This window comes from Megalops cyprinoides, chromosome 12 (assembly GCF_013368585.1).
Source record: "Megalops cyprinoides isolate fMegCyp1 chromosome 12, fMegCyp1.pri, whole genome shotgun sequence".
In the NCBI taxonomy this organism is placed as follows: Eukaryota; Metazoa; Chordata; class Actinopteri; order Elopiformes; family Megalopidae; genus Megalops; species Megalops cyprinoides.
Window position 1 is genome coordinate 26,101,178 of NC_050594.1, and position 15,209 is coordinate 26,116,386.

Below are 15,209 nucleotides of genomic sequence, written 5' to 3' on the forward strand. Positions count from 1 at the left end.
GCCGCCGCAAAGCGGGCGCGCCCCGCGGGGGGAGAGAGAGGGGGTCGCCGCGAACCCCCCGCCGTCCCCGAAACGCGCGCGGTATTCCGAGCCCCCGTGAAGGAAACGGGGCGAAGCCGGAGAAGCGTGTACTGACCTGCGGCTCCCATGGCTGAAAGAGGCAGCTGCTGCGCGTTGCAGACAAAGGAGAGCGCCGGAGGGGGAGTCCCCCTGCCTGTGGGCTGCCGGTGGGAGGGGCAGCTGTCACACAGGCATTGGCTAATCGGCGGCGGAGCCGGGGGGAACCGCTGCCAGAAAGTTGAAGTGAGACCCAGCTCTCCCTCGCACGCGCTTGGTGCGCACTTTTATCTGGGATTTAAAGACACAGCCGCGCTGATAATCTGAGCCCGGGAGAGGCTGCTACTGTAAACTCTAAATACCACATTTTCATTTGACTGAATCCACAGCCTGCAGATCCCTCACTCAAATGCGGATGGATGATGATGGATGATGTCTTTAGCAGGGGTACGACAGCATTGTCCCATATTTCATTACATTACTGTCATTTAGCAGATGCTCTTATCCAGAGCAACTTACATAGGTAACAATTTTACATGTTATCCATTTATACAGTTGGATATTTGCTGAGGCAATTCTGGGTTAAGTACCTTGCCCAAGGGTACAACAGCAGCTGCCAAGCGGGGAATCGCAATAACAATCTTTTGGTTGCAAGCCCTGCTCCTTACAACTACACCATACTGCTGCCCATGCAATTTAAACACGGCACAGTCCAGAACCAGTCTAGGATGTAGTTTAGAGCCTATAATACCAAACAATTACACTATGCAGTGTGTATAATTACACTAAGTGATAAACACACACATAGGGTGTAGGCAGAAGTCTGCTGCCACTCACCAGCTCTAAACAGGAGAAAACAGCACCTCTGAGAGAGCCTGATGCAGTTACCATAGATACTGTGCTCTAATTCCCTCCACACAGCATCGCAGAGAGCACCACCCTCCGAAAAAAAAGGCAGATTCACCCACTCAATCCAGGGGATGCAGGAACACAACCGCTCTTTTCATTTTCAGACGCAGAAGAAAGGACTAATTCAACCATCAGAGCGCGGTTAACACGAGTCGCAGTCTACCGTTAGCAGTTAACAAAAGAGACGTGTCCTTGTGGTGAATTAATGACTTCTGTGAATGGCCACTGGTTGATTTAACACTGAGGTGGTGAGAGGCTGCAGATGATTGAATGATGAATGTAAACCACGTGTACAATTACTTTAATAAGCAAAGAATGGAAGGAATCTACAGGAACTGAGCAGAGGAAATAGTTCAAGTGGCAACATATATTTCACACTCAAAGGTATGGAAAAGTGCCACTATAATACAGCAAACATTGTGAGTCACTTTAAGTCCTATATGAAGCATACCAAAGCAATAGCCATATACCTTTAACAAAGAAAGCACTTTAACAATAAAATCACCCCGGTACACATAGAAGTATAGGGAATATCCATCACAGATGCAGTAGAAGCAGGTGTAAGAAATTACAGCATTCTGCCCCAGAATGTGTATTCCACCAGACATGATCTAATTTGAATAGCCGCATCATCCCAAATGGCGTGATTATCACAGAGACCCCGACAGGATGGTCCACACCTCTGCCGACACCCTAATAATTGGGTCAAGCGAGACGGTAAACAATTATAGAATGGGACCGGGAGTGGGCAATCGAGAACCTTCTCAAACAAACGGTATCCTGACTCACTCAAACACTGCATTCATTTCATTACCATACGGGCAATAGGTCTGGTTCATTTGCATCAAGACCGTAACCTAAGCTGTATATATTGGAATTGGTTTGAACAATCAGGGTTCACTCTGACAGTGCTGAATCCAAAGTCAGTGCTTTTCACATGCTTCGCTAACTGCTTTTTATTGAATTAAAGATGGACTTTTACATCAACACACATTCTTCTCCATCCTCTTTTTTTTCTTATACAGGGCTAATATCAAAATAAATTGCATATAGTCACTTGGGCCTTCACCTATGAGGACTGTGTGGAGCTTTAAAAGCATCATCAGATTCTGTGCTCTTCATCCTCAGATCACCAGATTCTGTGCTCTTCGGGGAGTTTGAAGAAGAAGCCCAGAATAATGAATTGTTACTTACAGTGTAGTATATGATGCAGAAATAAGATGTAATATTACACCTCCGGAATTTTCATATATATTTACATTAAATATTACGTTATTGTCATTTAGCAGATGCTCTTATCCAGAGCAACTTATTAGAAGGTTGTAATTCTTACATTTGTACAGCTGGATATTTACTGAGGCAACTGTGGATTAGGTACCTTGCCCAAGGGTATAGCAGCAGTGCCCTATGGGGGAATCAAACCGGCAACCTTTTGGTTACGAGCCCTCATTCTTAACACTGTGTTAAAACTGCTGCCCATATTCATTTGCATACGAAGCCTGACTAAAATTTCTTTTACAATTTCACCTTCAGCTGGGGTCTGATGATATCTACATAGCAACAGCTCAACAGCTACCCACGCACGCATTGTAGCTGAGCATGCTGGGTAATCTGTAGGTCAGCACACTGCCTTCGGTTCCCCCACCCCCCCAGAGAAAGAGCCACAATCCAGTCAGCTGTGACGGACCAGTGACTGACACCTGTATGACATCAGACAGTGAGGTCAGAGCGTGGTCATCACTGAGGAAAGGGAGTGATGCTGCCAGCCTACATTGGCTTCCGCAAAATGGCCCCAGCAGAGCCTGACAGGAAATGCTTACTAACAATGCAGATTGAATTTACAGGCAAATGATGCAACGCCTGTTCCTAAGGAGTCAGTAAGCAATCTTAGTAGCCGTTGGCTACTGATCAGCACAGCATCGACTGTGGCTTGTAGAAGACATCACCTCAGTGTTTCATAAAGAAGGCAACGTGAGGGAAAAATGCGTACATGGGGCCAAAATTATGGGGCGAAATTTAATCAGGAAAACAAAAAAAAAAATCAAATATGCATAATTATGGTGTCAACCATAATTGGTAACAATATGGTGTCACCATATACAGGTGTTCAGGGTTAAAAAAAAACATGCCTGAGTCCAAAGCAGTGGAAAGACTCATGTGCTCATGGGAATTCAGTACCAATAATCTTCTAAATGACCAATGGCTTCTCTCTGCTTGAAATCTCTGAATAGTAATGGATCTGCAATCCACTAATCATTACTGGCTAGTAACAGCCATGTCTATCAATCACCCTCACAGTCTTACTCTGGAGACTGCCCGGTACACTCATGTGTTTGAGTGAAACAATGGGCATTGTCATGAGATCAGTACATGCAGATAACACCTTCCTGCTTGCTCTTTGCTTTAGAGGGGGTTAAAGATGGCCAAACTGTATAACTGTGTAATGGTGCTAAGAGCCTTCTTCCTTTATTTTCCCCAGCAGCAGCTGCTGAAAGGTTGGCTTCCATGCAAGTGTTGTTGACGGGGACTGATGGTGACTGCCTGACAGCAGGGGAAAAGTCCCCGCACTGCTGAGTGTGTAGTAATGGAAGGCAGCAGACGTGTAGATCCATACAGACAGTGGCGTGCTCACTTCGCTGTGTCATCAATAAGACCACAGCAGAACAGGGGCCACAGCCAGAGACAATGATTCAGGCAAAATCTTAAAGGAATGCTGACACAAAGACATATACCGTACTCACTGCACATTGAGCAATGTAAGACTAATAAGCACCAAATGCAACCCTTTTATAGGCAGATGGTATAACGCTGACAGGACAGATCTGTTATGATTTTTTTGTATTATTGTTACATCTTTACAACTTTGTGTCTTTTGATCTACTGAAAATTCTGTGACATTTGGAATCCTGTTTAACTCCAATTCCTACAATGCTCAAAATTCTGATGAACATCACAATAGTGCAATATAATTTGGAAACAGTTTGACATATATACGCGGATTTGGACATCAGATTTCCAGATTTTTCTTTGTTTTCTGGTTGCTTGGATAGAAAGTGATGGGTGGCAAACCAGAGTCATCTGTAATCTTGCTCCTTCATTATTTTCCTACAATGTGAATGTCTAGCCAATTAGGTAAATGACTGTAAGACTGTCGCTAACATGTAGCCGCCTGGGGGGATTACACCCCCTGACAGAATGGTCCCACAGGAAATTGAACCGGCACGCCCAGGAAATTGCCATCGCTGCAGAACCCTGATTGCTGATAGATTATCTTTTCTTTAAAGTTCAACAGTGTAAACACACTAGCTGAACCTACTCTAGCCTGGTCTGCTGAGCTTAATCACGTTATGAACCAACAGCAATGAGGCCAGCATCAGGCCAGTATTAATGTCTTAGACTGACCTTTTCATCATGGCGGTTATGCAACAGTAATTATCATAGCCTCTAACCGCGCTGTAAGCCACAATGAGTTTGTGTTTTCAGTGCCGTTCACAGCTCCGACTGGCTTGGTGAAAAGAGCAGTGAAAGAGGCAAAAATGTAGTGGACGTGAGTCTGGGTGCATCTCTGTGCGGCGCATTGATTTCTCCTGTCAAATCTGCGTCTGAGACAGACGTCTGTCTGTGAAGATGCAGCATCTGAAAGATGACGTCTGTGCCCTAAATGTCTAGATTCTAGGTGAGCCTAAATGTTTTTCTTCTGTAAGATGGTTACTTCCTGCTAATGTTATTATATATGTAATAACATCTGAAGACACAGCTCTCACCTGAGCGCCTGAAACACTACCCCCTAAAGGAACTTCTCATGTCTCAAAACCGTTTCCTATTAAACTATAAAAAATGTAATCTAATGGTTCGACGCACTTTCTACCAGCTAGCTTGTACCTTGTCTGGCCAACCACTGAAACCTGGTCATGCTGCTCTTCTAATATTGTTGACTCCTTATAGTTTATTGCTTGCTTTGCCTTACTTGTAAGTCGCTTTGGATAAAAGCATCTGCCAAATGAATAAATGTAAATGTCTACCTCTACAAACATGCTTGAGTATTGAGATAATACCTCGTTCCAGTCTTCATGCTCTAGCCTACACGAATGCTGCACACAGACACATACACTGAGAGACACAGTGAAACAGTGATATGCCATGCTATTCACAGCACTCACACAGTAAGACACAGTGCTAACACCTCGCTGAGAAGCAGACTGGTAAATGCGCAACCCTGATCGATACATAAAACATACGCACACACATATCCACACACAAAACGTGAGGAGACAAACATATCATATTTACATCCTATTAAGAGACTTTGAATGGGCAGGGATCACACAGATCCCAAACAAATACAACTCCTTCCATCCACATTGGAATACGCCAAACCCAAACGCTCCCTCTTTCCTTCTGACCCACAACACAAAGAACCCAGAGACCCGTGACGCATGCGCCGCGAATTACAACCGCAGACACACCGCCGCACAGACAGTGGCATGTACTGAGCATGAGGAGCTCAGCTGTCTTCCACTCATCAGAATAACCCTGACCCACTTACACTCGGCATGTAGGGAAACATTACCCCCACCTGCCAGCCTACTGCCGGGGCACGCAGCAAACACCTGTGCAGACAGCAGTAGGATTTCGCTGGAACAAAGCTGAGCATCAGCTCTGCACAGAGCCACAATAACACTAGCGTCACTGCTGTCAGGTGAAAGGCAAATACAAAGCCCTGAGACGTAACAGCTGATACAAAACAAACCAAGACCATACGTCTCACAAAATAACTGTCAACAGGACAGGTCTAGAGATAGATAACCCATTTCTGATAAGAAAAACACATAAAGTGTGCATACGCAAAAGTATTAAAAATGGACAGGGATGTCGATGTTGCTGACAGGGTGGTGGAGACGTTAGCGATGCGCGCCTGTTGCAGACGCTGGTGCCGCGTCTTCCCCGCGGAACATTCTAGGATGGCCGTCGCGGCGCAGCCCCTGCTTATCTGCGTGCCGTCTGCGCGGCGGCCAGGTAGACACGGCTGCGAGGCTCCCCTGCCGTCTGCGCGCTGAACAATAGAGGAGGCATGCGCGCAGACGCGGACCCGCCGTGGACGCGAAGCTGCGCGCACCGCCTGAGAAGGGGGTAGCCACACCCAGCCGCACATGGACGGAGCCGCCGTTTACGCCGGAGCCAGCGCGGATAACGGGGACAGCCAGACACAAAGACCGCTCAGCACCGCAGCTCTGGCAGACCGCTCCCCGTCCCTCTCTCCCCTCTCTCTGATACATCAATAATTCACAGTGTCATCGACAGAGAGCTGGAGATGCGTTATCTGCCTGTTTCTCCCTGCCCTGTGATGCTGTGAGAGAGTGATCCCTGTCACCAGCATGGGTGTGTGTGCCGGTGAGGGGACTGCCTCGGGTCCCCCATCACCCTGTGCCACAAACCGCATGCAGCTGAGCCCCCGACACCATGACAACAGCATCCCAGCAGCGAGGCGAGCAGCCAGCAGGGGGGAGGGGGGGGGGCGAGCTGACAATAACAATAGCACACCCTGCTCCTGTTCGCGTTCTCACACAGACACACAGGGCGCGTTTTTAACCCAGTGTGTGCAAACAGAAAACGCACACCCTCTCCCTTTGTCTCAGACCCTGAGTGCATGCTGGCTCGGTCCGCCCAGAGACCCCAGGCCCGCCGGTCCCCCCTTCTCCCCGGCACGCCTGATCCCAGATCAGTGTCACCCCCCCCCCCCCCGTCCCCCCGTCCCTCCCCATTCGCGCAGCACACAGACCCACGGTACCCTGGCACTTCCAGCTGGTCCAGAAGCACTCCATCTTGGTCGAGTCTGCGCCGGGCTGCATGCTGGAGAGCACGGGGGAGGAATTCAGCAAGTCTTCAGCTGTGGCACCGCTCTGCACTCAGGCATCCCAGAGCATGAATGGCCGGGAGGAGGAGGAGGAGGAGGGTGGAGAGAGAGGGGGGCTGGTGGGAGGCGACCACAGTGCTGCCGACTGGCAGAGCGCACGGACTGATGCTGTGAGTGGAGCCGCCGAAAGAGAGGAAGGGAGGGAGGGAGAGAGGGAGGGAGGAGGGCAGAGCAGAGTGTAAACACTGCAGTCTCTGCTGCAGTAGATCGGCCGAGCGACTGGTTGGGGGGGGGGGGGGGGGTGGTGGGAGGGCTTCTTTCCTGAAAGGGGGTGCGGACGGCGGTTTCACGCGAAGAGTCCCGGCCCCGCCTGCGCCGCCGAGGGGAACGGCGTGACGGCTGGCGGTGAAACGGTTAAGCAGCTTTCTGGGTGATGCAGTCATGGAGACGCACTGTCACATCTTTCATCTGCCTCCCTTTTTGTTTTCATTTCTCTCTCTTCTTTTTTTAGCCTTGATGCTAATTCTAATGCTGCAGGGCTATGTAAAGCGTGTGGTAAACACCCACCTCTTGGCTTTCTGTTTTGCTGAATTTATTGTGAGTTTATTTACAGATATACCCTGTTATTTTAACATTTTTTACAGAATCTATATTGTCCTACAGTAGTAACACAGTAGGAATAGATGTACTATACATCTGTATAAAATGTTTTAAGCAACATTTAACAGTTACTTTAAATCAATATCTATTCTCTGTCGAATGCTGAATCTTGTAATTTGCTTTGATATATTAAAATCTGACACAGTAGCAGCTAATCATCTTTGTCTGAGATTTAGCACAATACCTTGGTACATTCAGGCACAGTTAAACATTGGATGTGACCTTTTCTCTATCTCTCTTTACACATCCAAATGAGCCCCGAAGGAGTAAATTACTGTACGCAACCTTCAGTCCAACAGAAGGATTAGGGAGCTTACATCACAGCAGTGACTCTTCGGTTAGTCACAGAGTAGGACAGGGGAATGGTCGCATGGCCTCATCGAGAGTGACATCACGGCCATCGTCCAAGCCCGGGATGACTCAACGGCAACATCAAACCCAATCAGGAGTCTTCTACTTGGCTCCCACTACGAGCAAACTACCGATTCTATTAGCTTGGGATGACTGAGCATCACTTATTTACGAAGTTCCTGCTGCTGCGACCGCTGTTAACACCTCCCATCCCAGTAGGTGGCTTTGGACTCATTTTGGAAGCTTCTGAGATTATTTAAGCAGAAGAAATGGAAAAGCTTAATATAAGCAGGCTAAAGCCTGTTAGGATTTTGAAGTGTCATGTCAGACGGAGCGAATCAGTAGCTCATCCCATTTAGCCACCAGCTTATTAAAGCACGCAGATGACAGCGAGCACCCCACCCCTCCCACAGCCAAAAGAGGCTCAACAACCACACACTCAACGCAAAACAACTACGGCGTACGCTTCACGCATGTCCCATAATTCCTCTAACGATGAAGAGAGAGTATACTGCTGTTGTTATTGATACCTCTGGATTTACCAGTACATTGAACTCACATGAAATGGTCTATCAGCCAGTGGGAGAGATTATAGACTAAGAGGGTCCCCCCAATAATAAAAGGAGCAACTGAGGTCAGAGTTGCTTCTGGGGGATAATGCAAGCAGCACTGGCACATGATGACCTATTACATAAACCCAGGCCTTCTCTGGAAACATACAGTGTGCCCTGAAGACAAGTCGCTGCGTTTCACATGAAAAACATCACATGACGTAGCCGGCCTGTGTGTATGGTACATACACAGTGTGCTCAGCACAGCCAGGCACCCACAATGGCAATCTGCCTCCCAGGACTGCTCACATGTTTGCCTTTTTTTCAAAAGCTTTGAATTAATTGTACCGAAATGCCTCCTACAACGTAACACAGAATTCCATGTCTGTTGAATTCGACAGTGTCTAATTGCTGTGACGCTTTGCAAATCGTTTCTCCACGAAACAGCATTTTTAATGTACGGTAATTTCAATCTACTACAAACAGTACCATTTTAGAAGCTTTGCATTTATCCGGCACTGGAGTGATTTCACAACTGAACCTCACAGCATACTTGAACATCTCACAAATAATTTAAGAACCAAATTCTTTGTCCTGTGAATAAATTATTACTGATGACTGAATGATTAACATGATAAAGACATGCAGTATTCATAAGGTCTCCTTAGCCGCTTCCCACTGCAGGCACTGAATTCATGGGTGTTCCAACACCGGCTCAATACACTGACGCACAGGACAGGAAGCAAATGCTAAAATGAACAGTAAGCATGTTCCCACATACAGCACTAGACAATACCATTTCCCTATTCCGGCACTGTGGGCTGCTCCCAACTTGATCTTTACCAGTTCCACGATTTATTCATGTGCTCATATTAGCAATGCAAATGAGCAGCAAGGCAGCCCAAACACTGCAGTGAGCGCAGTATAGGGCATGCTATTGAATACTGAGTGTAAGCACTTACAGCACATTCAGAGGCGGCGCTGGGAGGCGGCTATGGGGAGGAAATGAGCAGGCGGAGGCTCGGTCCAGCTGCGGATGCACACAAATACCTCTGATGGCTGGGAGGTTACCACAGCAACTGACTGCAGGTTGCCTGCACAGAGTCAGCAGACCATCTCTCTGTCTACCGCCTGATTCAAGCTGCTTGGTGCTGTGTTATATTGTGTAATATATTTTTTAAAAATGGAAGGCACACAGAAAGAAGCTACGTGCTGATAAAATTTGCAGCAACAGTGTCTTCACTGATGTCAATATAACTATCTCTGAGGTTTGAGGCAATTAAGGAACATAGGTTTACATTACATTACATAAAATCACACTCATTTAGCTCTTATCCAGACCGACTTCCAGCACAATGGAACATAATTTAATGAAGTGTCTGTTGGAAACAACACAAACTACCCGCCCCCATCTACAGAAATTACTCTGCGAAAATGAATTGCTGTGGAGTGAACAAGGCCACTCTCCCACCTGATGAAAGCTGCTCTCCACCTTCACAACTGTTTTCAACTATCGATAATTGCAATGCCTCTTTAATAACAAAGTATGGTGTAGGAACAAAAATGTTATCACATTTATGAAGCTTTCAGAGGGTGTGTCCAAGAAATGAACACTGGCTATTTCCTCTTACCCATCAACACTACAGGATCCTCCATCATTTAATGCTTGTGCCCCATACATTAGTACCCTATAGCGGCACTTGCTCACACAAATTCCCTTATCATATAAACAGACCTGCAAATGGCACTGTCAAGGCCTTGCATCCTTTTTTCATGAAGCCACTCATATGGGGTATTTCTGTGAGGTATTTATTTTAATTTTGCCCTTCAGCTCGATGTAAGGCACGTGTCTCTCTGGTTATGGGATGGTTACCCTCGGCGACGGTGATGTTGCCTCTGTGTGTGTGTGTGTGTGTGTGGACGTCCTCCCCACTGCCGCTCACTCCACGCCCCCAGGGGAGTTCTCCCAAGGCAACGGCAAATAGGCCACAAGACGTCAGCCCCTGCTACCCCCCCCACCAACTCCCCGTCTCCATGGTGACGAGCTGCGCAGCTGCTGCCTGCTCCGTGCCTCCCCCCCCCCCGCTGGGTGCACACACGGACGCTCACCTGTGCGCCAGCCTTCCACAGGCAAAGCTCCGGCGCGTTCCGCCTCAGTGCGCCAGCTGGCTCTGTTTGCGCTCGGCCCTGCCCTGAGAGTAACTTCACTGAATGTGATATCTTGATCGTGCTTTAATGACGTGATTCACTGTGCACTTTAAATGAGGCCGCTCGGTACAAATGGTTGTCATTACAACAGGTCAGCTTCAGGGTGAAGGAACCGCTACTGGGGAGCTGAAATGGGTGGAGCTGTGTGTGATTGGTCGGTCTGTGCTGGCCCGCTGAGACATAATGTGGAGGGGTGGAGTCAGCTCTAGCATAGTTTTTGTAGCTCATCACACATGGCATAGTCCAACAAGTCCAAAAGAACACTGCCCCCTATTGGACAATGCTGCACGCTGTGAGGCATAGCCAGATATCAGAAAAGCACAAAAAGCCTCATGACAAATTAACCAATGAATGAAGTGCTTCAGAAATAGATAAACAGTCAGAGATCTGCATTATACACATACTGCACAGGACCTATATGGGAAAACTTAGTCACACTGTACATGATGTACAACTGCATAAAGCATACAGCCAACAGTAGCATGATGAACAGAATGCATAATGGCTGCATTAAACATTCACAATACACTATGCATTATACATCATACACTTTAAGTCACAATGTGTGTTACGCAGAAATGAATGCCACATCCAACACCACCAACTCACCCTGCAGCTATTTCATATGTTTCATGTGAGTTTTGGCAGGGTTGGCTGTGTTGTTGCATTTAATATACAATGTGACTGAAAACACTACATGGAAAAAGTCACTCTTCTATACCTACTCTGTTCTGGATCGGTCTCAACAAAGTAGCCGGCTGTCTGAATCCATTATGCTATATGTGGTAACTGCACTTATATATATTTATGTAAGTGGAATTTAAAGCGCACTTATTCCATCATTGGAAGCCACATAATTTCATAATTTTGTTCTTTTTTTGTCCTTTGTTGTCTGTGCTTCTGTCTGATATATCAGAATCACGGTATACAAAAGTAAACTGATTTATATTTCAAAAAGAAAAAAAAATGAAATGCTATGCTTCTTACTTCCACTGTTCTTTGAGGACTAGGCATGACATTTTTAAACCACACTCAAGACTGACATCCCCCTTCAGCACTGTATACACATTACATAACTGAAAAAGCAGTGTGGGAGAGAGGATAAAACAGGACATGAGGATGAAGTCAAACAGAAAGAAATAAAGATCTCTATGCATTGGAGGCCTAACAAAGCAAAACTATAAGAAGCTGCTTTAAAGAGAAATGAGTGAGATCAGAGTGCCTTCAATAATTCACGCTACGCTGACAACTCTGTGACACTGTCAAGGTGGGCTGGCACTATGGGCTTGTACTCTATCAAAAACAGCTATTTCAACCCTTTATGTGTTCTTGTGAACAAAACAACACAAACTGCATGGGCCTGCCTGCATCTCATGTCCCTGTAGCTGCCTACCTTTTTATCACTTCAAAGCGAAAAAAGTATTTTCCAGTGATCTGCTCTCGTTTTCATCTGCAGAAACACATGTGTAGCATTGTTTTATTTTTAGAATCAAACTGTACAAAGCACTTCACCAATTAAAATGACACTGTAAGGATTCTTATAAGGACTTAATTCTTAAAAGTGGAAATAAAAACGAATGGATAAAGTGGGCATTTATGTTTTAAACATTTTCCTCTAATTGAGACATGTCCTTAGGGACATTCCTAAAACATACATGCATAATACACATCCGTAATACATAAATAATAGAAATTATTTTAATACAATTCTTACTAAATACAATGCAAATAATATTATGAATCCCATTTATTATTTTGGAGTGTTCCTTTCAGTTCATCTGGTGAGAGCCAGTGAGATCAGACAGCGCACTAGAGATGGTGCTGTGAGTTTATTTTTCAATGCTAGATCTATGAAAACACATCATAAATATTCTCCTTCTCCATCCTGCCTCCACTGTGTCAACAAGGACCCTTATCTTATGTCAGCGTCCCCTATGAAATAAAAACATCTTACATGCTAAAGTCTAGCTCATGTTTTTTCTTACACCATGGTATGGTGATCTTCAGAGATGTCATTCAAAGAACACGGCACTGGTTTCAATGAGATACACAGAGTATTTTAGTCAATTCTGACAAATTATATCAGGATATAACGATTTGGAAAATAAAGGAATGCACAGATAAACTAAAGAATGAAGGACATTTAATGAAGTAAGGGTAGAATTTTCGTTATGTTAACTATGATGGATCACACTATGTGACAGAAGCTAGTCAAATTCTCAGTGAGTAAATGACTATCACTGAATCTTAGAACAGTGTGGTGTAATGTGCCCTCTACTGGTTCAAAATGCGTCATGCAGACACTAATCTTCTCTTCTGGAATCTTCAATTTGTTTGTGAGCTTGACGGCACTAAACAACAGCTTTGTCTGCAGCGCACCTCTTTGCGGTCACACTCAGTGCGGGATTATTGGTCCTTCAGGATAATATCCTCCCTTAATGCCTGCTACTGGCCAGCTGTCCAGCAGAAAGTGGTTATTCTTTGTCCTTCATATGAATTATTTAATTTTTTTGACAGATGTGCCACACCCATTGAAAAAAACAAATCGGAGCAGACACTTTTATCATTACATATGTCAATAAATGGATTTAAGAAAAGTAAACTGGTTAGTGGTTCTTGTCAAATATTGTGGCAGTACACAGGTGGGGTTGATCATGTCAGTCATGTTATTCTTTAACTAGTAATGTTACATTTTAATAAAAAACTAGAGACCTACACAAACCTATTCAATAAAAATACAGCTTGCATTATTATTTAGTGACAAGGCTGCAAATGGGGAATTCTAGGAACAAGTCTTTAAACTGATCCATTTTATTTTGTGTGAAAATGAACATAATATTAAAAATGCGATCAAGTGGTTATTTCAGCCTTTGTACCTTGACAATTTCCCATATCTGTGGGAAGGCATAAAGGACTGCTTGTGAGAGTACTGTCAGAATACAATAAAGAATGTGTCTACCTCTTCCAGCAAGGTTTAAAAAGCTAACATTTGGACTGTCCTGTCTCAGCACTGAAATCACCAACACAACAAACACAGCTGCTGTCTCTGAGACACACTCAATCATCTGCAGTGTACATAAGTCCACATAAAATATGTTTCCAAGCCACATGCAGTCTCCTTTGAACATTGAAATCCAGGGTCCCTTTCCTACAGGCAGGGCACTGCAGGGAGTGCAATTACAAAACTCACCACTAGGGGGAAGCAAATCTCGAAAATGTGCGGCTAAGGCACAGGAGCATCCTTCACTGAATGGGATTCCTCTCGGGAAACAGATTTCACAAACACTACGAAAACATACATGTTGAAAGCCACACAAATTAATGAATGAAATCAAATAAGATCATTTGAGTTTAAGTGACATGCTTGGACCTGGCTGAGTAGTCTGATTACCTCAATTTTTTCCAGCCAATCGAACCTGTGAGAAAACTAACAAACACGCAAGAGATGAACTGGAGAAAGCCACGCCTGCACAATGAAACACTCAGCAGCTCACTAATAGTAGAAAGACGGGTCTTAAACAATGGCAACCTAAACTCTATAGCTTACTGGACCTCCATCCCTTAAGGCAGTGTAACTACACCCCTTCTCATTATACAGTGTGGGGCTGCGGACCTGTAACATGCACAGTAGCTGTGATGTGCCTTGCAGAAGAAGAGAGGAAAATGGGCGTGTTGCCCTTGGTGATGAGGTGTACAGCGAGCGCTGGCAAAGACAACACACGCCACCAATTAGGGATATATTTACAAGGGAACTTAGCCCTCTCTTTGCTTTACATAACCTTATCGCTGTCTCCACTCTGAAACAGGCAAACAGTAGTAGATTACACAGACACAAACTGCTGCTCTGGGGGCTAAAGAGGACTCTGGGAGGCACAGGAACATGAGTCAGAGTCAGATCTCAGCTCTCTCCTTCATCAGTAAAACACAGACCTGTGTTTTAGCTGATGATTTTGGACATCAGATCACCGTTTCACGTACTGGGTCAAAACCGCATGCGATTAATTTCCTACCAGCTAACTGTAAATACACATTCAAATTCACAGAAGTAGAGTCAGGCTGTGCTTGTAAAAGGAAAGCTGTTTTGATTTCCAATAACATGACTGATAACCTTGATAACTGAGAGTGAGTGCATGGCACGCCTTGGAGGAGAGAGCTGAAACAGACAGACAGTTCATCGCCCTGCCAGCCATCTCTGAAAATGAACACCGCAATGTGGCTTTCAGATACGCTATCAGGAAGTAAACCTGGGCTCCGTGCAAAAATCTATACACGACAATGTCAATGTTGAAAAGCAAATTCCTTGTGTATTTCGCAACTTAATGACTTTAGCCACTTTCAGATATGCATTATAAACTCACAGTTTTAGGCCTGATACTGATGTCTAAATCTCGATGAAGACGGCTGTGAGCACACCAGAGCATCACACGTTTCTGTGCAACCATTTCATTTCGCGACCCTTTCCACACAGTAAAGATAACAAGCGAACGTGCCGCCAACGCCCTGTCTGGAGGCCGCCGAACACCTCAGGAAGCGATGGACTTGAGCATACAGTCACATGTGTTAGGTGGGGGGGATAAACACGGTCAGCGGTCAATAAACACGCTTACCTCACCGATAAG

At 45.4% G+C, this 15,209-nt stretch overlaps 1 protein-coding gene across 4 annotated transcripts in view; it reads right to left on the reverse strand.

Annotated features, from left to right (window-relative positions):
* Positions 1-15,209, reverse strand: part of rtn1a (reticulon 1a) — a 56,831-nt gene that overhangs the window by 7,229 nt on the left and 34,393 nt on the right. Inside the window, exon 1 of one of the 4 annotated variants that reach the window (XM_036541628.1) lies at positions 6,746-7,056. The exons of 1 other annotated variant lie outside the window; for it this stretch is intronic. In XM_036541628.1, the coding sequence (XP_036397521.1) occupies positions 6,746-6,815 (70 nt within the window). In that variant the 5' untranslated portion in view covers positions 6,816-7,056. Of the gene's footprint in view, positions 1-136; positions 587-6,745; positions 7,057-15,209 lie in introns of those variants that run through there. 2 more of the 4 variants (XM_036541629.1, XM_036541631.1) reach the window with 2 other exon arrangements.